Source organism: Anser cygnoides, chromosome 10 (genome assembly GCF_040182565.1).
Source record: "Anser cygnoides isolate HZ-2024a breed goose chromosome 10, Taihu_goose_T2T_genome, whole genome shotgun sequence".
In the NCBI taxonomy this organism is placed as follows: domain Eukaryota; kingdom Metazoa; phylum Chordata; class Aves; order Anseriformes; family Anatidae; genus Anser; species Anser cygnoides.
Genome location: NC_089882.1, coordinates 2,974,811 through 2,999,255, shown reverse-complemented (window position 1 = coordinate 2,999,255; position 24,445 = coordinate 2,974,811). Strand labels below are relative to the sequence as shown.

The window sequence follows — 24,445 nt, the reverse complement described above, 5'->3', positions numbered from 1 at the left end:
TCTTATGAACAACAGAGATAAAATATTTATATAATATATATAAATATATATAAATATAAAAATCATTAATTTACTTGCAGCATGTCTTATAGAACAAGCGTGTCAACTCTCTCACTTTGAGGCTGTTCTGTTATATTCTGTACACTGCCCAAAATCCTAATTTTCTTTTAATCCATCATAGTATCAGCCCTCCATTTAGAAGTGCTCTCTCCATAAAAGTACAGCACACAGATTTGGACTTCCAAATATATTTCAAGTTTTGACATTTCAATGTGAAAAAAGTTCACCCTTGTCAAAGGATATCCTCTTATTATCAGAAATAAAATGTAAGCCTCAGAAAACCATTTCTTGTTACAATAGCGCAATGGTACTGGACACCCCCCCAAATCTAAACCATTCTTTTTTTTTTCTTTTTTTTTTTTGTGCTACATTTATTTTCATTAAACTTAAAGCATTAACCCCATGGTAGCCAGAGAGTTACAAAAAATACAGAATATTATAGAAAAAAAACTTCTGAAAACTTCTGAACTTCTTCGGTGAACTTCTTGAGCGGTGCAGTAGCTAGCTTTTAAGGTTAAGCAAACTGCCCTAAATTTAAATAAAAATAAATAAAAATACACCACTCATACAAACTAGGGGATATGTACAAAGTAGGAAAGCAAAGAAAAAATCCCACCGAGACTGTGAAAAAACAATTCTGTGCAGACTCTGGTAATTCTGTTCCTGTTCCACAGGAGCTGAATTTAAGAGAAAACCACAGGGAGCTATTAAGCATGTTTTTGGTTTTGTTTTTTTTGTTTGGTTTGGTTTTTGTTTGGTTTAGTTTTTTAAAGAAGGTCCACGTATCTGTGATGCATACCCACTGGTCTTTACAACTGTGAGATTCTGTGTTTGGTTCAAGAAATCTATGGAAATACTTCACTCAGAAAGAGTGAATACGTAAAACGAAGGAATAAACAACCTTGCCTCGAGCCAGACACAACGCAAACAAATGCACTTTCCAACAAAATCTGCCAACTTGTTTCATGAAAGTACATTCAAACCATTAGTAGCTGCTACATGCTAATATCCTTTAGCAAACTTTCCTACCGTCTCTTAGGCACTCTTTCATCCAGACTTTAGGATAAGTCTGCCAACAGAGAAAGGTGAAGAATGAAAATTTAACTGTAATGTCAAAGGCCACAGGGAAGGTCATTCAGAATGTCCTTTATACACCAAACTGGCAGTGAAACAGATTTAATGATTCCTTGGATGAGCTAATAAAAGAAAAACTTTCTCCTCCCTCTGTCAGATTAAAATTCCAGATTTTCCAAGGTCCTTAATGCCAAAAGGTTGGCTTGCATTCAAAAAAATAAATTGAGTAAAGCAGTGAAGGACAGGAACATCTCACTCAGATTTTGGATGAAAAACAAGCTAAGGGCATCTATTTTATGGAACTGAAACAACAATCGGAGCTCTAGGGCAGCCATACCAGCAGGCACAGTGAAGATGAGGCAGCTCCATCTATCATCTGTGCACTTGTCAAACGTGACATCCAGTACAAACCCGCAGGAGCTGGCCTTGTGTAAGCCCTGCAAGAGAGCTTCTGCCTGGGTTCCCAGCCGCCACCGCCACACAGACCAAATGTGAGGCTCCGGCCACCTCACGCCTCCCCAGAGGCATCTGTCAGCAGCAGAACAGCCACGGGCCAAGCTGTGAATTGGAAAGCTGAGGTTTCAGCGTGTAAAAGCAGCCACTGGAACACAGCATCACGGCCAGCTTCTTCCCTTCTAAGTGAAGGGTGCCCGCAGCTCAGCGTGCTGCTTCACGCACAGCTAGTGTAACCACCGAGTTGATTGTTTCCCCAGTATCTTCCTAGGCTTTCATTCACAGTTTCTTTAACATTTACCTTGGTGAAAGGCAACGTTAGTCCCCTTGCTGACTTTTAAAAACACTTTGTGAATCAAAACGAATTTTTAAAAATGCTTCTTTTAAATCTTTCAACAACTAAACTGTTATTTTAATAAACACTGATGAAGCAACGCACTGTATTCTTCTTAATATTTGCAGAACAAAGAGGAAGAGGCGCATACTATGGATGTAATATATGGGAAATTGAGAAAATGTTACTCCTAGCTCAGCTGTTAAACTGTTCATCTGCTACCTGACCTTCAGCTACTTCCTCTCATTATCTTCCACTTCCAAACATAAGCAACCTTTCTCTTCCTAATAATGCAGACCTGCAAAGGGTGCCTCCTTCTCTCCTTTCTGTTATCAGTAAGACAGCGAGATTACTTTCTTAGAGAATGGCAACAGCTCGCTTGCTTTTAGACACATACCAAACAAACAGTTATCCTGTATTTCTTTTCTGTGATTTCTTCCCTTTTCCTCCAGAAACGGGGATCATAGCATCAGGTATTGCAAATGGATGTTTAAGCATTGATCATCATCTTCTTTGACAATTGGTAAAGTATTAGATAGCAAATTATGAAGTAAATATCTTCAACAGATATGAAGTCTATCTTCAAAAACTAGATACACCTTATCAGCAGTAAGAGCTGGGTGTCTTTTCTATAAAATCATCACTGAGCTACCAAAAACATGAAACCTCACATTGCTTATAAAGCATTTCTTGATCCTGCATTTCCTGTATGAATAAAGCAAACTTCAGTAAGCAAAATTAAATACATGAAGAAAGTGAATGGATGTTAGGCCTTCAGTGACGTTCTACCAGTGACTGCAAGTAGCGGGTCATTTAAGTTCTATTTCTCGCAGCACTATTCAGCTCAAAGAGCTATTAAAAGACTTACGTTACATCAAATTTTGGTCCTCTCTAAATAAATTCTCAAACAGAAGGGAAGATGATGCAGTAAAAAAGAAACACCAAACATTCTCCTGATCCAACAGGCATTTCGCTCCCTGTTTCTGTTCCAAAAGGAACATTTGCACTATCACCCCTCTACCAAGCCGTTACATTCCGAATTCACTTAATAGTTTCCTATCTCAGCTGCAGCCCTCAAGCAACTGAGCAGACAGAGAAGAGTAAACCAGTAACCACAGCTCAGGAACCCCTCTGATGAAGAATATAAATATATAGGGCCCAACATCACTAACAAAGTTTTTCCATATTTGACCTAATCAAGTACAAACCAGCAGGAATAAATTCTTCTTCACTAACCTGCTTGTTGATCCAGATGACTGTGAGAATGCAGGAGAGACTGATCTCTGGCCTTCCTCTGAAGAATGCGGGTCACCTCTTTTGCCATCAGGAGTTTCTGCTTTGAGCATCTGGGCTTCTCCAAGGATGGCAGTAGAGTTATGCTCTTTAAGATCTTCTCCTACCAAGAAAAAAACAGTAGAGATTGGCAAGTACAACAAAGCAAAATATTATTGTTTAATTTTTTTGCAGTCTGGAGATAGATTTTAAGAAAAACAAATGTTTTAAAAATATTAGAAAACCAATGCCTCATTCCCACTTATTTCCTTCCCCAAACTCTGTTTCAAAGGTCTTAATTTCTTTTCCTGCTGCAGTAAAAAAAAAAAAAAAATCACCAACAGCAACAAAAAAGCAACAACAAAAAGCAACCTCTAAGAACCAGAGACTGAAACAGAAACATTCCATTGTTATGAGTTTCACTTGCAATCAAAGAGAGAATTAAAGGGTAAGGATATTTGTCACATTTCATAAGATGAAACTGTTTCAGAAATTAGCAAACACTTAATGAGACAGCTATGCTCTCTGGTTCTTGCTACCAATTCACTTCACCCATTGCATAAGCTTGATAGCTTGAAAGTTTTATGGACCAAGTTAATAAGCTTGTTTTCAACAAAAGAAACATGATTTATTTTCCTTACGCATCTAAGAAAGATTAAATGTTAATCTATATAATTGTCATTTCCATTTATCTCTACAGGAAAAAGCATTTCTAGACAACACAACTAACAAACTGTAAAACCATTCTATTTTTTTGTATCAAATGTTTTTATCTATTAAAAGATGAACAAGAGTTCTCTCAAAAGATGCCTTCTACCTCTCCACAGAGAGAATAAATACGGACTAGAAAGCACAATACAAAAAGATAAACTGCTTTTATGTCCTACCCACAGATATTTGCAAATGAGTTATTTAAGTAGACAGTTGCAAGGAGCATTAAAACCATACCGAGACTCAACTCATTGATAATCCTTATCAAGGCAGTCCCTGAGAGTGGGCAGAAGACTTCTGTGAACTAACTTACATTGCTGCTCAAACCACTTCAACCTTTTTACCTCTACAGAAATTGTTTTTGATAGAAGAGGCCAAACAGAACTATAATTACAATGTGGAAAAGCTAAACAAGCTTTGAATTCAGCTAGGGTTTGTCCTTTCCCTTATGCTGAGTACTGATTAGCAGGAGCGTATTTCTGTCTGTTGAAAACAACCAGCAGATGACAGCAAGTCAGTTGTCTAACTGATGTAACATTACTGGAATTAACGTATTAAAAATAGCAAAGGCCCTGTGCAGTAATGCAACCCAAAAGAGGTGTACCAAAAATGTTTACCAAATTCTTACAGTACCCTCCTTAGGCAATGCAAAACCTGTACGTTTAATAGTTACAAAATACAGATTGGAAATCAACTATTTAAGTTTAAAGATGCAAATCAAAATCACGTAAATCAGGAAGGGACGATTAATATATCATCAGAATAGAGCAAGACTTTGTGAGAGGTTTAAGTTACATCCACCAATACTACAGTAAAGAGCAATGGGAGATAGAAAGGTTTAAAACAAAAAAAAATACATATGTTTTAATTCTGTACAATTCTACCATGTTCTTCTATGAGAACATGAAATACAGCGGGCAAGGAATGCATATGAATTTGTTCTTCTCAGTAGTAATGCTTTCAAATTGCAAGCCAGTAACTCACTGCTGGTTTTCTTTCTTCCAATGTTATCATTTCCAATTTAATACAAAGGAATTTGCTGTTAATAAAGATGATGGAGGAAACGGGCTGTAGCCATTTGTTCTTTCACCCCTAAATATTCTTTTTGTTTGCTTGTTTTTTTAAGTGATTTACAAAGAGTCAATCGGGTGCAGACGTTTGGCATAGAACTAGAAACTGCAATTTCAAAGATTATTGAAAGCTCAGTGCACAAAAAGTGTAACAAATCTTTTGCAGATTTGTCAGAACCATCTGAGGTGGTATTGTCTACTTAAGCCAACACGACACAGGGTGATAGGACGGATCTAGTTATTTTCTACCTGAGCACTCTTTTGGAAAAGCTGTGTGGCTTTACTTTAGCTTCTCAAAGTTTACAGTTCAGGGCAGAAGAAAAAGGCTGCATGGAAGCTGCAAGGAACTCAGAGTAGCCAACCTCTCCACAGATCATAGCTAGAAATTAGCATTTCAGTCTGTGATCCCATTATCTAATCACATATTGCTTCTGTCTCTGCTACAGATGAGGGACATCACTGTAAATTATGTCAAATGAGATAAACTTGAAGTTCCTTAACTTTTACCCTTCATATGGAAAGGATTATGCATTGCATCAAGGTCTGCATGAAATGATAAGGATAAAATTCATACTACGTTACTGGTATTTTCATTTATTTTTATTCTTGAGAGCTCTGCTAGAGGTGACAGCACAGGAAACAGACACATACCAAAGACTAATTCAGTTCAACTCAGGAAGGGCAGGGATTTGTGAGGGCCAGTGCAGACTGAACTGCCGCATTTTCCCAAGAATACAGACAACAACACATCCAACTCTGGCCAATGGATTCTCTTTGAAGTTCAGTATTCTAACTACATTCTAGTTCCACAAATACGAGGAACGCTCTAAATCACACATTCAAAGATAAATGCGCACTGCCACAGCATGCACTACCATAAAACAAATGAGACTGAAAAAGCCTATAGGGAACAAGATAAAAGCACACAGGGGTATTTCTTCGGTGTTGTTGGTAGTGAAAATAATAAACATGTGCTGGTGCTGCTCCTAACTCATAAAGCACATCTGCAGAAGTGAGTAACTGCAGCTGTGCATTCCCACTTCTCACTGTATTAAAGGGTATAAATACAAAATGAAGCAAGTTTAAAAAAAAAAGAGAGAAGCAACAAACTCTTTAAACATCCTTAAAGATTCTGAAATATTTTACTCCTTCAACCTGAAGACAAAAAAAACACTTGTCCCAATCCACACAAACACCTTCACAGTTCCCAGTTGCTGACTCCTTATCACAGTCATGAAACAGGAGGGCAGGCAATGTCCGTGATCACCCTCAGTTCAAAGATACTTCGGTGGATTTGCATCAGAACCCAAGTCCTCATTTACACCTGCTACTTAAATTATGCATCTAAATACAACACACATATGCACAATCACATTAAAATCCAATTATACATTTATTATGGGTTGTGCGTAAGTATCACATTAGAATCAACGGCAGTCAATCTTTTTAAGGTCTGTTTGATTTTTATGTTTTGTTCTTTTTTCCCTTAAGGACTGGGGAGAAGAACAAAGGGAGGAAAGAACATTTCTTCAGGAAACCCACTTATCAGTATGGGTCAAGGGGCATGTGGTGGAGAGGGATTACATGATTACATTAAACAAAGTTACTAACCTGTGCCTGCTGGCAATTCTTCAACAGTTGGTTCTTCTTTGATTTCAGCACTCTCCATTTTCCTCTTACCACTTTTCTTCCACCGATTACTTACTTGATCCACTAAAAATTGAAATTCATTTCTGTGCTTGTTTCCTGAAAGACAACAGTGCATTACTATACAAAAAGCAGACTGGTCATTGCCACAGAACTTCTGAAGTATACACCATAAGAAGTGAAAAGGCTGTGAACAGAAATAAACACAAAATACTGAATTAAAAACATTTTTGTTACTGCAAAAAAATGTCATATTCTACTAACAATCCAAATCTGTGCTTACGCTTTTGGTTACCCAGTAGTCAGGAACGCTTGCACAGATGAAAACTTAATTTTTCACACAGCAGAACTGTGTTCGTTTCTCAAGATCTGTTTTTGTTTGTTTCTTTTTTCCCTGAAATTATTTCAATTACCATTGTAATAACTTCTAATATCAATGAAGAACTCAACTCCTTTTGGACACTAGGACTGCATCCACACATGATCTCTCTCCTGAATCAGAATAAGGGTCTATGCTGCTCAGCGGAATCATTTGCAATTAAGAGCATATTTTTCACTTCTGCGTCACTCACAGGGCAAAAACCCACCAGCTTTGGATGCTCAGAGGCCTGTGTAACTGATGCTTGCCATTTCAAAGCATTTTGCCAAGAGACGCCAAGCATCTAATCCAAAATGGCAAGCGCTCCGCGTGTCCCTGGGTGCAGCCGGGATGGGGGACGTGGCCGCGGGGACTGGCTGCTCACCGCCTCCGAGCCCACAGGCTGCACCGCCTGGGGAACCGCTCGGTGCTGCGATGCGAGGTTACTGCTGGGAGCAATGAAGGATTACAAAGCAAAGGATTTCCGGTGTTTGCAGTGCACTACATACACAAATGCCAACTACACAGGAACATTTTAGTGCCGTCTTCTTCCCCATAGCACCCCGCAGATCTGGCAGGCTGGCCTTGCTGCTTGACAGAGGTGTCCTCAGTTAACCACAACAGTGAGCCAGTTTGACCGTTCTTCCTAAAAATCTACCAATTTAACCTAATCACATTTCTCTTTTAGGGTCCTGGAAATTGGAGGTATGCCAGGACTCCAACAGAGCACTTCTCAAAAGCGACAGGCTCAAACAGAGCTGTCGTTGGAGCCGCACGCTGCAGTGTTACAGAGGCTAATTACATGGACTCCTTCGACCTGTGAACGAAAAGGAACAAGCTGCCCAACCCTAACATGCAGGGAAGCCCATGTAGGAATTTTGAAATTTCTTATTCTATGGTGATTTACCTTCCAGTTGTGATTTATGGAATCCAAAATCCCAGTTCTTTGCTTTTCGAGACCGTTCGGTATGTGACTGACCCCGCTGACCAATAAGCCCAAGCGAAGTCCCATGTTCCCAGAAGTGCACTTTTCCAAATCATCTAACAAATGTAAGATGCTACCCCCATACTGCTAGCCTGGCTGTCACACCTCATACTTTATCACATTATTATAGAGCTTATCCTCCCTACTACAGAGAATGAGTGAAATCCCACAGCTATTCTGTTACTTGCTTTAACGTAGCTTTGGATTTTTCCCCTGCTTCTGCACTAAAGCAATTTCTGAAGACTTTGTATCATGCTTATTATGTTGGGTTTTTTTGATTGAGATCCTCTAATCACAGCTAATTGCTCTTTCGCATATTCTTTGCCCTTTCAGTCATTCAGCATCCTCTGCTGTTTAGTCAAAGCAGTGTTGTTTCCTATCTAGATTACTCAGAGGCTGGGAAAATACGTGGTCTCCTCAGACAGATGTTGTGATTACCTCATACTCACTGGGCACGAAGACAACACATCATTTTTCTTACAGAATACACCAATTTCTCCTCTAACAGCGTATCTGTCTGTAGCTACCCACGGCCAGCATAGCATGAAAGTCTACCAGCCCATACACGGTTTTATATCGATATGTTACAGGGAAGACAGCAAATATTAATGTATTTGGAAGGACTTTCAAAAAAATTCACTCTCAGAAACAGATTTGTCCTTTTGAGAAAAATAGATTAATTCGGCTAAAGCCTTTAGCCTAACTTTTAGCCTACAGAGAAAGCATTGCAAACGTTTCCTGTGCAAAGGCACAAGGGCCTGATGGACATTGTGAATGTCCTTGTGGCAGAGCCACTGCTTAAAAGGCACGAGAAGGCGAGCTGCGCACAACCCCTCCTGCACGCTCCCTGCTGCCTCTCCAAAGTAGGGCCAGGCCACCAGCCGCGGAGACGTCAAAGCTGCTTTGACTATAAAATCCCAGCCTCGCTAGGGAATGCTTTCCAGTTCTTCATTGAATCGGAATTGAGGATTCTGGGGGTGAGGAGGAACCACCCCACTCCCCCCAGCACCCCAGCAGTGGGCTCGCAGTGCACGCGCAGCCCGCAAGGAGACTGCTGTTCTGCCGTCCGCCCTGCGCTGGGCAACGTAAAGCAGCTCGAGGACAGCACGCCTTGACCCTCTGGCAGGGCCTGGCTCCCCTGAGGGCCCCCCGGCCTCCTGCAGCCCGGCACATCTTGCCGGCAGTGATGGGATGGGGACGGGGCAGGGCAGCTCCTCGAGGACAGGCCGTCACCCGCTCAGCGCTGCGCTGGATAACCGCTGCGTCTAACCTGCAGCGTCCCCTGCTGCACCCACAGGAGGGGAAAAACACTACGGCAGAATGATATCGAGTTCTGCCCCACACAAGGAAAAAAATTAAATGATTTTCCCATGTACTGTTTCAAACTTACTCCCTTTCTGCGTAGCTGAAGACACCACATAAGGTCAACAACTCCTTTTAATAAAAAGCTCTTGTCCTGGATGCTTGTAGCTGAAGCACTGGACATTTATTGGTAATTCCTTTGGTGCTTCAGTTTTTCCAGTATTACTACTTTTTGTTGCTTTGTTCTATGCTGTAACTACAAAGATTTTAAAGTTAAAAAGAAATGTCCTGGCAATCCGAGGCACTGTTCAGATACAACATAAATCGCAGCTGTGCTGAAACTACACACCACGCACATTTTGTAAAACTATGGGTATTTCAGTAACAAAACCACCGCAGATGTAATTAAAAATATTTATAACACAAGACATAAATCAGTAAGCGTCTGAATCACACTGCAAATTAAGACATACACAGAGCAGCAGAATAATTTTTCTGAACAAATGTATCTGTATTTTATTTGTGTGTGTGTGTATATATGTATATATATATATATATATACACATTAAAAAAAAAACTCTTTAAATAACGGCCTGCCCATGAAAAGAGCAGAATGAAGTTGACACTGGGTTGAAGGGAAAACATCCCATTGCCTGCTAGTGAATTCCCAAGGAGCAGAAGGAAGCTGCTGCACAGGACAATGCAGTTAATTGCACCTTGCAGGAACTTACTCTGGCGGTTGCTCAAGCAGTTTTCATCTAGTATATAAAACAACCACAGGTTCCTCAAGCCAAAATATTAATTGGTCTTTCAAAAACACTTCATATACAGGAAAAGAAGAAGAAGAAAAAAAAAACAAAAACACACACAACACGGGGTAATTTGCAATTTGCCAATAGCCTGGAAAATTGTAATGAAGTTCAGAAAAAAAATGGGTTTTATCCCAACTGCTTTACCTTGCTTTTCAGCAAGGCTGTTTTATAGCTCCACTCTGTTGTGTGTTTTGTATGGAAATACACACAAAAAAAGGATGTAGGTTTTTGTTGTTTTGTTTTTTTATTCACAGAACTCATGTCAGAGTTAAATTAATTCAGCTGTAAATTAGGGACTTAGGATATACATGATGCAAATTAAAAGGGAAAAAAACAGCCTTTATTGCCTAATAAAGCTTTTTAAAGTCCAGGAAAAACAAAAAGACAACACCAAAAAAGGCATTTGATGAAGGTTCTTTTAACCTCTAACTGTCCTCTAATTTTAATGCACAACTTTTTTTTCAAGCCAATGTTTTCCCTATTGCTTTTACGTGAAATAATTTGCTGACACGAACTAAAATTTACCTCTTTGTTCACCATGTTTTACTACTTTTAAAACACATCTTCCTATGAATTTATTATTTTTAATTTTAGATTTTCAATTCAGCTTCCTGAGGCTAATTCATTCACTTAATGATGATAAATTTCCAAACCGTGTTCCATACGACCTGAATGAGCAGAGCACTCACGGTCAGTTGCATGGCATTTGCTCTGCTCTGGGGGTCGACCAAGTCACTGAACTTCGGGTTTGGTCTTTAGAGAGCTATTAAAGGTTCATAGAGAAAAATACCTAGTGAGGAATTAATCAGTTTGTAGGGTTTTGTTTGTTTGTTTGTTGCGGTGGGAAGGGGGAGTTGTCTGTTTTTTGTTATTGGCTGGGTTGGGGTTTTTGTTTGGGGTTTGTTTTTTTTGCATTACAGTGCTGGAGACTTCTGCACAGCAAGAGAGTAATTATTAACCAGTTACTTGGAATTAGTGGAGAATGTTTCATATTCAAAACCACAAACAGTTTGTACAGTTAGAAAGAAAATATTCTCAGGAAGAGCAGCAAAAAGCAAGGGAAAAGTTTGCTGAAGATTTAGGTCCTTATTTAGCCTTTGCAGAAACCCGACTAAAATCAACAAGACTAAATCTAGCTGCATTATGGAATAATTTATATGCCTGAAGCAACACAAGGAAACACAGGAAATGTGACCATATCGCAGATTTAAATACACCCTTAAGTATAATCAGAACAAGTTGTCCTTTCCTTGCTTTGCTCCTCCATGGCCAAAAGATGAGAAGCTTAATGTTCACTGAATATTGTTCGAGTGTTCCATGGCTAAGTACCACGTTTGAGAGTACAAGCACAGTGCAGGTGAGGCAAAATGAGTGGGTAACAGCAGGAAAGAAACTGCGAATAATACGGCAACATTAGGGAGCTAAGAATGAATTAATGCTATTTAAAACCTGATGTACAAAAGCACAAATCACCTGTAAAAATCAGTTTACGTGAGCAATTTCAGCAATGAATTACCAAAACAGGATGCAAGTCTTGCAATCTAAATCTCACAAGAGTCTTTGCTTCTGAAATAACCACAAATAAAGAGGTTAGTTGGTTACATGGTTCCGCAGAGAGACAAAAACACAAAGCCCAGCACAAACAAGGGTGAAATCTCTCAAGCAAAGCACAATCAGCTTTGCCTGCAGTCACAACTGCTTTTCTGTATTTCAAAACCCGTGTTTTAAGAATCACACGGACTCTTACACCGAGCAGGAGACTGAAAGAACTCCTCAGCAGCCTGGGCAGCAATAGGACACTGCCACCCACATGGCCAGCGCTGCTTGGGTCTCAGGGAGTCCTTCCAGAGCTCTGCTCCTTCCAGCTGCCCACGGGTTCCCAGAGAAACCACACAACTATGCACTGTGCATCCGGGGAGGCAGACAGGAAAACTCTGCTGTTCTTTATATCCAGCGAACATGTAGGAGGACCAGAAGGTAAGCAGAAAGTGCATAAGTGGAGGTGGGTCAGGGAGACTTCCACCTCAATTTTACCGTGTCCTGGCAGTGAGTTTTCTCTCTTAACAGAGACTGTGTTTCAAAGAGGAAATTTCAGCCCAAATAAGAGAACTTTCAGCTTTTTCCTTCATCTATTAAACTGATGGACACGGGGAATAAACAGGTGTGCGTCCGTGTGTGTGTTTTAGCACAGAGGGAATAAAAAGATGACTTAATGAGGAAAATGAAGTGAAACTTGCATATTACTTACGATATCCGGTGTGGATCTTGTCTATTTCTTCCTCTGTCTGATCCTTTGTAAAGGTCAAGCTCTACAGAAATCACATGAATGTTTATTTACAAAGAGAAAAAGCTGATAAAGCTGCAAACTTTAAAACTACAGACTTAAGTGGACAAAGGCTCAGCCATTCATTCCCCCACCCACTAACTCTTACTACCTCACCCGCAGAAAGTAATATATATTTAAAGTACGTATATATGCTGTTTTGCTTTGCTTTCACAAAGACAACAAGCCTAAGCCAAACTACCCCGTGTAACATCCAGCGTGTGTGGGCCATAAAGTACTTCCTAATACTGTGCAATAAATGTGCACCAAAAGTCACAAAAGTATCATATGTCATGGGAAAAGAACAGGCACTATTGCTAATATGGAAACGAGGAATTTGTTAGATAAATCGAGAGAATTCTAGGAAGCAAAATATTCCCCGCACTACCATGGAGGGTCAAAACCTTCCAGTATGACCAAGGGGAACATTTCTCCAGAATCTTTATTGTAATCAAAAAAAAAAAAAGTCTTACTTAAGTGGTTTGGACATAGAGACGTCAGCAGTATACTAAGAACTGCCCATGACAAAAGACCGATATGAGAAAGTCGTGATTAGAAGATGGTATATGCGAAGTCCCACACGCAGTCTGGGAATCTGGGAACTGCCACGATAACGTGACAGGCAAACACGCTCAGTGCCCACACTACGATTTATCCTATCCATCCCCCCATTTGGGAACAAGGACAATTAGCTTACACTTTCACCAGTTTTATTAAATTCAAGCTGAACCCGAATCTTCTCAGTCTTTTCCAGCTCTTTAGCAATCTCTGCAACTGTTCAAAAACACAACAAACAGATCGTTAAAACAGGAGATGTCAGAGTGTTCCCAGCACTAAATGAAACTACTGTTAACTTCAATCACGGAGACAAACCTGCCTTAGCTTTCCAACAGTGAAACTCGGGCTCGGATCCCAAGCACTTACAAGCCGACAGGTTTCACACCAGCACTCGGGGGACATTTGCCAACGCCGAGCGCCGGGCAGCGCTTCTGGCAGCTGCCTCCCGCAGCTCCTCGGCCCTCGTGCTCACGTTTCCTCCACACCAAATTGACAGAAAAGCGTAGTCTTTTCACATCATACTTGAATCTTTCTCTACCACACTGTACGCTATCTGTGGCATACAGGCATGTCTTTTATAAAAAGCTTCCATTTTATAATGTGTCCTTAAACAAAAAATAATGAAATACACTGCTTATCTTATTTTTACCTCCAAGGACTACCTTCCAAGGCAACAAAAATCTGTCTGCAGGCTTATACCCAAAACCCACAGTCTAGGCATGAATTACAACCTACCCTAACCATTAGGTCAGACACCTCAAAAGCATATAAACACACACAACACTGTCTACATGGTTTATTTTGACATTTACTTTTACAAACATATTTCTACACTTAATCATTTTCAAACAGCTACTAGGTAGCTACGCAGATTATTAAAACAAACACTTCCACTGGAGAGTAAAGTTGCCAGAGAACAAGAAGCTTATTATGCTGTGAAGGAGTAAAACCTGTTCAAAACTGGTTTAAGCAAAATCCAGGAATTTGGCACCTATGCTTCCTCAGCAGCTCAGGTATTTGTATTTTACGGTGACCTTAGGTTCACTGCTACCATCAAAAATGCACGTCTGCATCCTAAATGCTAGTTTAATAATTCACCCTTTATAAATAGGTATGGAGGCAGAACTCAGTGAGAGCTTTGCCTTATTTAGAGGATCCTAGCTAAAGCACCGTGTAACGCACCGTGAAACTTCATTTAGCTAGCTTGGATGACCTACACAGACAGGGGCTCCCTGCTGCTTCATCGTGAGCATCAAGTGAAGAATCACCCCCAGAAGGGCAACACGCAGCACATCAAGAGGCTGACAGAGCCGCACGTACGGCAGAGCTGAGCTCCAGCAGAGGCAGGAGGCTCCAGCCGAGGCAGCGCCCACCTCCCGCGGCCGCCGGCTGCATGGCGGCAGCAGCACCAGCCGGGTCGTGCCGCCCTTCCTTCGCCCCGAGCCCAGCGCCGAGCAGGAGCAGACCGTTCTGTTCCTCCCTGGCGTCGGAGCTGCTCGGCTCCTGCCGGCCTGCCTGCCGGGGGCTGCCTACCTCCAGCACCTACTGCAGCCACCCCTCTTCTGCTGCCTCTGGGGGCACTCGGGAAGGGGCTCCGAGGGGATTTAGCTGCATTGCCAGATCAGCATAAATCGCTGACATTACATCCTGATACCAGTGCTGTTCTTGCAGGCATAAACTTGCTAAGACTCTATCCCTGTTAAGTCTTGCTGAAATGAAATATAAACCTAAAACTTGCTGAAATCGAACGCAATCTTAATTGTATGTGCTGGTTCTCAACACAGAGATTTCCCGAAGTCCTGGAAAACAATTTTTAAAAGCACCAATATTTATTTTCAAATGTGCTCAGGCACAAACCAAGTGGTGGTGCTTGGCACCTAAGTCACTTACAGATTTAATCTTTCTTTAGTTCTTATTCAAGTTCTTAAAATGTTTAGAGGAGCAAAATGAAAAAGCAAGTAGTGTTGGTTGCAAGGTTGCTTTTCTCGTAAGCTTACTCCTACACGCCAAGCCCAGAGCTGGCAAGTAAATTCATGATTTCAAAAAAATCAGGATCTTATAATCATTACAAATACCTAAACCAGCCTGTTCCTACCCTGTGAACTAAAAGAAAGAGAAATGCACACAAAGAGTTTGTGATGATAAAAACATTCCTACAATTTCTAACTTACCAGATTTGGGATTTAGAGAATCACATTGAGCATTATACATGTGCACAAATTCCTGGTGTCTTTTAATGAGCTGTTGCCGGGTCCCATGGGCAGACAGTCCGTGTTCCTTTAGTTTCTTCTTCAACTCACGATCAGAGAGCAAGTTGTAAACAACTTTAGGCATAGGTTTCCTTTTCTGAGTAGAACTGCAAAAGGAAGAGGAAACAAACATTTTTTCATTGATACTTCTAGTAAAAACACAAATACTGACTTGCGTTTTTACAGGGCATTTCACCCACTTTGGGTAAGGAACATCTGAAGGAGTGATTTCAGCCATGACTGACGTACGACACATCACACAACGTACGACTAATGCAACAGCAAGAGCTCTAGGAAGACAGAACGCTTTTCCATCTACCAAAAAGAACATTTCAAACATACAAAAAGCAAGAGGTCTCGTCTGATTGCCTTTAGGGAACTGTGCAAACGCCACTTCCCAAGTAACAAGTACTGCAGCTCCATTTTTGATATTGACAGCAAGGGCTTCAAATCACACCAGCAAAGTCAGTATTGCTCATCTTCATTAGGATCAGGCTGATGTTCAGTCTGGTTTGCAAAGGAACTGTGCTGAATTCAGACTGCTGAAACATAAAGACTTTCCAGACAAATACTGGCCATGTCCTACCCAAATTAGTTGGGGACGTTTTAAAAGCATTAAAACTGCAACCCCAAACTTGAATTATGAGATTTTTTCATCTTTCTATGAAAATGACTTCAATAAAGACACAATCATGCAATTGAAAGCAAATTTGTAGTTCCCATCTGACAGAAGGATAGGTCAGTAATATAGAAAATGACATTAAACATAAACAGTGCTCTCAGATGAACAATGTCTAAAAACAAGATTTACTCCCTCACACTGCCATATGTTAGAAGAACTCAGCGTTCCTAGAACAGCTCTGGGAAACGTCTTCATTACAGGAAACTGCCACAAAAAATTCACATCTTACCACAACTTTTATTATCCAAAATGAGCAGAATAGTTTTTCTGCACAAAATATCTCAGTCTTCTCTACGTCTCCCAGTGAAAATATAAACTAGCCAACAAAGGCACTGAAATCCATCTACTATCTCACTCACTTTCAACTTAAATCATGCTTTATTCCAACTTATTTCTAATTACAGAAGAACAGCATTTCATTATAGACATTTTTCTTCCTGAAGCAAAATAAAATTTAGCTGCACAGCTCTGAATCACAGAGAAGTTAACAGCTTTCTATTGTGAAAGCAAGAGATGTTAAAACTTTATTCAGCACTTTTAGCTCATCATTCTGCAAATAAATCTCAAATTTAAAAAAAAAGTCCTAAGCAAAAATTGTCATTATTTTATATCATTTAGTCTCAGAATCTGCAGCACAGCTGCAGATTCTTTTGGGAAATAGAAAAAAAATAATTTAATCTTTTCATTAAAGATTCTGAAACCTCCTAAAAAAGTTCTGTATGTACTGTGGTTCGCCAGCAGCATGACCAAGAATACAGCTGACAGCTTTGCGAGCAGACAGCTAAGTGAAAACAGCTCATAACAGTTTTGAATCTTAACATCTTTTTTTCATTCTTGAAAAAAAAAATGCAGTGTTCTCTGAACACACGTTTACCTGTTATAACTATGCCTGTCCAGGTTTGGGGGACTAAATTTTCAGTTCTGATGAAATACTGCCCAACTGCTAACATGGTATGCCATGTGCTCCTAATTTGAGAATAAACAGAGCTGTAATTCCTCAGAGAAGAATTAGAGGTGTGTTGTTACTGAAACCTGAACGACACTGCCATAAAATAAATACATTGCCAAAGCCACACTCAAAACACAAGATCCAATCCCCCAGTATCAGGATCTTGCATGATACTTTCCTAAAGTCCAAGAAGTCTAGACAAAACAAGCAAAATTTAAAATTCTATTAGGAACATGGGACTGACACCGAAGAGCTGGCTTTTATTTTCATTCTTTAAGAACAATGAAAATGGTAAAAAAAAAATTTAAAAAAATCCCAAATGAAAATTAAAATGTAACATCAGATTTCCATGTTAGTTTACCATTTATTCATCTTAAAAATCCTTCAGCTTATAGATTGCAATCTAAGCATCACTGAGCAAGTTTAGAGCCTACATAAAATTACTTCCTAATTTAAGGTTCAGAGGACTTGGTAACACTACCAGGCAGTAAAACTGCACAGAGTAAAGTCCCTCACAGTTGTCAAGTCTGATCAGTCAGAAGTCATAATGGCCTGAATTTATGCTAGCAAGTAAGAAAGACTGAAGTCTACACTTCTGACATGAACATGGAGACTATAACAAATTCTAGGATGGAAGCATAAAGTCACAGGCACGCATAAACCTTATGAAAATTAGTATCTTAAAGGAAGCAACCTTAACTGGAGTCATTGGAAGAGAACCACAGTGAGCAGAGTGAGGCACAATTTTTACTTTTTAACCTGACAGCTAGTGAAGCAATTTTTGCTTGGCCCATTTGAATCAGGAATTAATTTACTTACCAAGTGAAAAATGGGAACAAGGTTTATCTGAATAGAACTGTAATGCTAGTGAGCAGAAATTTGATGACAATCATGTACAGACTAGGTTTACTTCCCATGTTAAATTCTTTAAAACATTACCGAGTACTATCCTGCCACTAAAAAAGTAACTCAGTTGCTAATTCACAATACTTCCTTGAAAGAGCAAAATCACCACTATAATCTTCATAGAGTGATTTTACATTGGCATATGTTACAGGTAATCAAGAAACAAGCACAATCCACTATATTATTACAACCCATCAACTAATGTTTCTTATTTCAGCAGTGCAGAACAATAGCTACATGCACACAAAAAGTTCTGAGATGTTTCTTACCTTCTAAGGCGGTCCTTCTTCTCTTCTCTGGTCAAGCAGCTATCCAGATGTTTGTTTATATATTCCTCTGGAATAGCAACCCCACAAACAGGACACTCCACTGAAAGCAAGGGAGAATGGTTTTACTAGCATGTATATTACAACACAAATCAAGTATTTTCATAAGAAAAACTGTTGATTGAATAAAATGCAAACACAGAATTCCAGGTTTCTGCTGTTATGGTATTTAAAAAAAAAAAAGTTTTGGCACATTTGTCCAGAACCTTCATTTTTAGCACTCATTTTCACTCCCGAGCACTTATTCCCCTTTCTGTGTAATATCAGAATGCATCTCATCTTCCTCCCTGCAATCAAAGGAAATGAAAACTGTAGTAAAAAATCTAGAACAACATGCATACTACAAGGAACCCTAAGGACTAATACAGACTCACAGAATCATCTAGGTTGGAAAAGACCACTAAGATCATCAAGTCCAATCATTAACCTAGCACTGCCAATATAAGCATATGCTTATTTCTGTGATAATCCCTTTCATTTTTGCAGTATTTCACTCCTATATTTAAGAGGTTGTTGTATTTTGATAGAGCAGTATAGCCCAAAATTTATTCATATTAACTTCATGTTTCCATATTTCAAATCTGTGGGTCTCAAAACTCACATCGATACATGAGTTAGTTAACCTCACAGGAATTCTGTGATCTGAATACGCTTCATAGTCCATCCCCCCTTTCTTTTTAAAGTGCCTGTAACTCAATTTTGTGACTTTCACTCACTCACAACTGCCCTGTAACTGACCCCACCCATGTCAGAATTCTTCTTGCATCAGATTTGCAAGAAGTACTTGTGAAGGCCACCTGTAATGACAGTCAAAACACAGACTTAAAATATTTGTCTTTTGCAATTGCATTCTGTACATTCTGTAAAAAAAACAAAAGGGTAACGTTAAATGAACAGCATGAGACAGATTCTCTAACCATTATCCTCTGTATTAGAAAATCAATCTGGATTTTTAAAAAGAAGCAAAACACAACCTAGCAAAAACACTGAAATGTGTGAATTCAGAGCTACCTGGTAACGCTGCTTTATAATTCCTGACTTACAACAATTAACTAGGACATTTAGCAAAATAACAAAATAATAGACTACTCGTAACTATTGTATTTGAATTTTACACTTCAATTCTTAACACAACAATTAATAGTTACTAGAAGAACTTCAGCACTGCCTCATTTGGAATCACTCATTTATATTCTATGACCAACTACTTTGCACTTGTTGAAGTAATTTCAATGTAATGCATACCTGAGCATTTAATAAGGTCATAAAATGGTCAGCAAGTGAAAATTTCAGTTGCTCAAGAATAAATGAGAGCGAAAATTTCATATGAGTTTAAAATTACTAATGGGAGCAAGTCTGATTAATAAAACTAGAAAACATACCTTCTGGCTAGGCTGATACCATTTTCATATGGCTCCTTTTCTGGCGGTATTACATTCTACCCAGCTAATGAATAAATATGAACTCCCAAGTTTCAGTCAAATAAATTGTTAAACAGAAGAATATATAAACATGAACTATTGAGTATCAAAATTTTACTCCAACCAACTCCAAGTTGGTCCTTTCCAACTCAGGATATTCTATGATTTTATTAGACTTTTAGTTAAATAAGATGCCTGCTGTGATGTCAAAATTAAGAAGATACTGTCATTTCACTGCAGTTGATTAGTATAAATGGACGTTTACATGCTTCAATAAATTAATCTACAATTACAGGAGAATAAAGCAGATTACTTTCTTCTGAAAAATGTATGAATAGGAACATTAACAAAACTGAAACCATGATCGTTTTGATTGGGGGTGTACCCCTCAAATAGCAAACAAAATGTAAAATACCTTGCTTATGGTTACTGAGGATATACGAGAACAACAAGTATCAGTGTTGTCTGTCTGCTCATCAAATTGAAGGAAAAGAGAAAATGACTTCACTTTTTACTCAATAAATCTGTTGTGCAACTTTTCTGTTTGTTTTTAAAAGAGTTGTTACACAATACAAAGGAATCTATAAGAGTCAAACTCAATTTAATTACTTGACATCAGCCCAAACTTCCTCATCAAGAATATGCTTGTAGCAGTAGTCTGAACGAACCAGTCCAGCTAAGCAGGAAGCACCTGAGCACGCCTGTGCTTTAAGTGCAAATCTGGGCAATGCAGAAAAGAGATGCATGCCACAGGCTGATGGTACTTATATGCACGCAGCCAGCTGCAGCTACGGACTTGGGGAAGTGAGCAGAACAACAACAAAAAATTCATCATCTCACCTTTGTTGACTACTTTTACCACTGACGTAGAAGGTTTTTCACGACTTTTGGTGCATTCAGAACTCTCTTGTGATCCCACTTCGTTGTCTTTGCCACCAGCCTCTGCAGAGCTGCTACAGAGGTTATGATGTTTCTCAGTTTTGCAAACCTTCCGATCTGTTTCTGCCAGACCATCTGTCTCTGTCAGGGTGCAAACATTTTCCTTTCTCAAGAAACTGTCAATCACTGGCACCTCTTCTTTTAAAACTGGCCAAGACGCAGGAGTCCTAACGTGGCTTTTGCCAGCTGAAGGCCTGCTACAGGCCAATGGAGATGAAATCAGTGGAGTATCCAGGACCAACTGGACCAGCTGTTGCCTAGAAGTATCCAAAAGACAGCATGCAGTTAGCTACGTCTAACAGCATTGCTAGCTTTTTCTTTGAGAAGAAAACAGAAGGAAAACAGCTGGAGTTTTTCCTCCATTCCTTCCTCACTGTCCAGTTGCTAACATGCAGCACTTGGGAATCATCTCGCCCACGCAAACCAGAAGCATCATAGTTCAGTACTGCCATGCTCAGCAGAATATAAAAATATTTTCCCTATTTTCAAAGAAAATAAATTACATTTTGCAAAATTAACGAAATGAGTGTCAACACATCACACAGACTACAATAAAGAACAAAGTTTTCCCCCCTTCTTGAAGATCACAGATAACCGTGGCTCCTGAAACCACAGGGCCTACCAGGAAGTATTTCCGTGCTCTCCACGAGCAGCACAGCTACCCAGCCCAACAGAATCCCACTAAGATAACCGCACGCTTGTCAGCTCTTGAGACTCGGCGTCAGGTAACCTCAGCTAGTCCATGTTACACATTCAGTGCTGAACAGCCAAAGGGCACAAAGTCTCCACTCTTTTCTCATTCAAAGTACAGGGAAAACACCACCATCCGCAGAGACAGCCTGCTTCCATCCCCAGCACCATGCCGACTGCTCTTGTATGTGTGGCTTTCCTCCACCTCACTCCCCGCCTTCCCCAGGGCCAGCAAACATAAAGATGCCAGTTAAACAGAAGACTCTTTTCAAATAAATACGCTCGTGTTTTATCAGTAGGAACACGGGAGGAGCAGAAGGCTTGTTCTTCTGCCTGTCTCATCAGTGCTCCTAGCTTTGAGCTAATGCAAAGAATTACAAAGCCTGTTGTCCTACTCAAACAATTGAAAAAGATCTCAAAGACATGTTTTACTCCTACTTCCCCCAGTTTTTTTTGCAGAGTTGTGTTTATTTTGCCACGCATTTCACACGGATCAATCTAAGCCAAATGAAGCCAGAGCCCGCATTCTTGGCACGCAGACTGCATAGCACTGCAGCTGTCTAGACTGCCCACATACCTCAGGGTTCACTTTCACTCCTGAATCATCGCAGGTGAAGGAAGGCTTTCCCAACCCACAGCAACAGTAGACAAACCACATGCACCATGCTTACCCACCGACACTTTGACAAGTCCTCCACATCCTGAGGGTCACAAAGAAGTTCATGTCATCCACCCAAAAAGAGCCAGCAAAAGTACATGTGCAATCATTAACCTAATCCCCTTTAATTTCCTGCTCAATCCTCCCTCAGCAACCTGCACACAAGGCACTTGCCAAGCCCTCCAAGCACACAAAGCACGAAGCTGTGCACGAGCACAGCTGCCCAGGTCATTACTAGCTTCCTTCCTGCCTTGCTGCCATTCTCACGACCACCACCTGCCGAGCCCCAGCCCACTGCACCAGCAGAAGTCCTACAATAAAAAAAAAAGAGTCAATTGTACATGCTCGCTAATGAAATGCCGTGACTTTACAGCTTTGATTTTGACAATTCACTCCATCTGAGGTGTCAAAGCCTCTGGAAAGAGAACAGCTGTGGGAGCTGAGCTTCATTTCTGTGCCCCCCTCAACTCCCCAAACCATATGACTTTCCCATATATATGACCTTCCTGTTCTACCACACATATGGCATGAGATACCTGATCGGGTATCAGCTATTTCAGGACATCCACACGCTTACCCAGTGCAATGAGCTGAAGAGAAAGGAGCTCAAACCGCGCGCTGCAGCCCAGCGAGAACACACTGTTCCCATGATGTTTGCAGAACAGAAGGGATTGCCCCTAAGACACACAGGTCTACATTCTCAGCCTGCAAAGTTCTTAACTCAAAAAGGATAAATAAGAGTTGACCTAATTCAGCTTACTATTCATTTTCTGTTAAAAAAGAAAAAAAAGTAAGAGACCGTGAGTGATGCACCTACAGAATGTACACTACCATAAAATTATTTCTCACTGCACTTTCACGATGACACAAAACCCATACTAAGTATGAAGTACAGCTGTGCTTTCAGATTTTATAGCTGAAGATGTTTGAGCCTCAGGTAACTACTTAGAATACTTTTATGTCATTTAAGGTAAAGATTTATCATGTCTGAAAATACCTAATGAATAATTTTCTGTATACATGAATGTTTTGAGAAGATACTAAGTCACTGTGTGTCCCTACAATTATACCAGTTTAAGATAGATTTTTGATAAATGAACAGAATAATCAGCTCAGCACACTTAAAGTTTCGCAGTGGTTATATTCAAGCTGGACTCAGAAGCCTGACTTGGGGTTGAAGTTTCCTGGATTACTGCTTTTAATGACCACATTTGTCAGCAGCAATTCGCAGCCATCCCAAGACGCTGACTTTCTGCAGTACAAACAAGCCCAATTAAGCGTGGCAGCAAAACTATGTTGTTCTGTCTGCTCATGCCTAGATATGGACTGGGAGCTTTTAGGGAGGTTAATTCCCCAACTGACCCAAATACAGAGTGGTCTAGCTACTGTTGTCATAGGATCAGCTTCACGGGAAACTCGGGAGCTAGCTGAGTGAGAACACGAACAGCGAGCCTTGGCGCAGCCACGTCCCATTCCTGCATCGTGCTTGTTGCTTACCAGGGGCATTTATCTTCCAAAAGTGCCAGAAAGTTCAGACAGAGCATCGCTGTCTGGGGCCATCGGCAGTAGCGAGTGGCATATGAAGCACCTCCCGCGCTGCAGGTAAAAGCACGGTATTCTTTGACTCGGAGGTAACAAACTACAGCCCCAGAAGACCGCGTGTTGGGTTTGACTAGCTGCTTTAATGGTAGGCTGCCTGCGTGAAAACCTGAGGCAGGCTGAAGAAATCAGAGTCGCTGAGCAATTCCAACGCAGCCTGAACGATCGCCTGAGGGCAGAGCTGGAGGGAGCGCGAGGGCTGCCTGCCACCAGGAGCGGGCAGCAGCCGCAGGCAAGGCCGCGGGGCCCTCACTATTAGCAAGGCTCGGCGTTTGGGTGATTCGCCCTGTGCGAGAGGACAGGCTGCCCAACTCGGGCAGAGCGGCTCTGAAGCTGCGGGATGGGCTACCCAAGTAAAAGACCGTCTTGCTTCATGTGCAGCTAGTTAATGCCTGCACGGAGGCAGCCCGAACTGAGAAACCTTCTGACCAAACGTCAGTGCCTGTAACAGCCCTCTCAACGCAACATGGCCTGGTACAAAACAGAGAGAGGAAACAGAAAAACAACACAAAAACCAAAACCTATCCTAGCAATAAGTCGATAATAAAGGTTGCTTTAATTACACCACTGCTGTACAAATAACCTTATGGAATTATTCCTTGACGTGAAGGATAAGGACCTAAAGAAATTTTCTGAAGGGATCCGACTTTGGTACAGCATCAGTGGAAAGGACACTAAGAAAAGAACACGATAACTCATTTGCCGAAACACACCAAGTCTCTCTATGCCTTTTTTGGTGGGAAAACACAGACCATGCTAGCATTAAATTGAAAATGGTAGGGAAAAGTCCAGGCGGGCTGGCTGTGAGGCGGTCCCTCGGCGCGGGATGACACCTAGTGGCCCTGCACACCCAGCTGGCTGCCCGGCCTTACCCCGCCAGCCACCGCTCCCCTTCCTGAACGCCAAAGCAGAACTGCTCAAATTTCTTGTTATTCACACGAATTCTGACAGGTGCTGTTCACGTAACTTTGGCCAGCACAATTACGTTTGGAGATTCATTTGTCATCACAGAGAAAAAGACAGGAGACTCAGGAGAATGCGTGAGATTAACAGAGGAGCCCACTGTC

At 40.7% G+C, this 24,445-nt stretch overlaps 1 protein-coding gene across 5 annotated transcripts in view; it reads right to left on the bottom strand.

Moving 5' to 3' along the window:
- RAD18 (RAD18 E3 ubiquitin protein ligase) overlaps nucleotides 1-24,445 on the bottom strand; it is a 67,178-nt gene that overhangs the window by 16,843 nt on the left and 25,890 nt on the right. For 3 of the 5 annotated variants that reach the window (XM_067003133.1, XM_067003132.1, XM_067003134.1), the window contains 7 exons: nucleotides 20,333-20,688; nucleotides 18,015-18,114; nucleotides 15,131-15,315; nucleotides 13,099-13,175; nucleotides 12,327-12,387; nucleotides 6,586-6,720; nucleotides 3,158-3,317 (listed from right to left, as the gene is read on the bottom strand). In XM_067003133.1, the coding sequence (XP_066859234.1) occupies nucleotides 3,158-3,317; nucleotides 6,586-6,720; nucleotides 12,327-12,387; nucleotides 13,099-13,175; nucleotides 15,131-15,315; nucleotides 18,015-18,114; nucleotides 20,333-20,688 (1,074 nt within the window). Of the gene's footprint in view, nucleotides 1-3,157; nucleotides 3,318-6,585; nucleotides 6,721-9,356; nucleotides 11,645-12,326; nucleotides 12,388-13,098; nucleotides 13,176-15,130; nucleotides 15,316-18,014; nucleotides 18,115-20,332; nucleotides 20,689-24,445 lie in introns of those variants that run through there. The other 2 variants (XM_067003136.1, XM_067003135.1) reach the window with 2 other exon arrangements.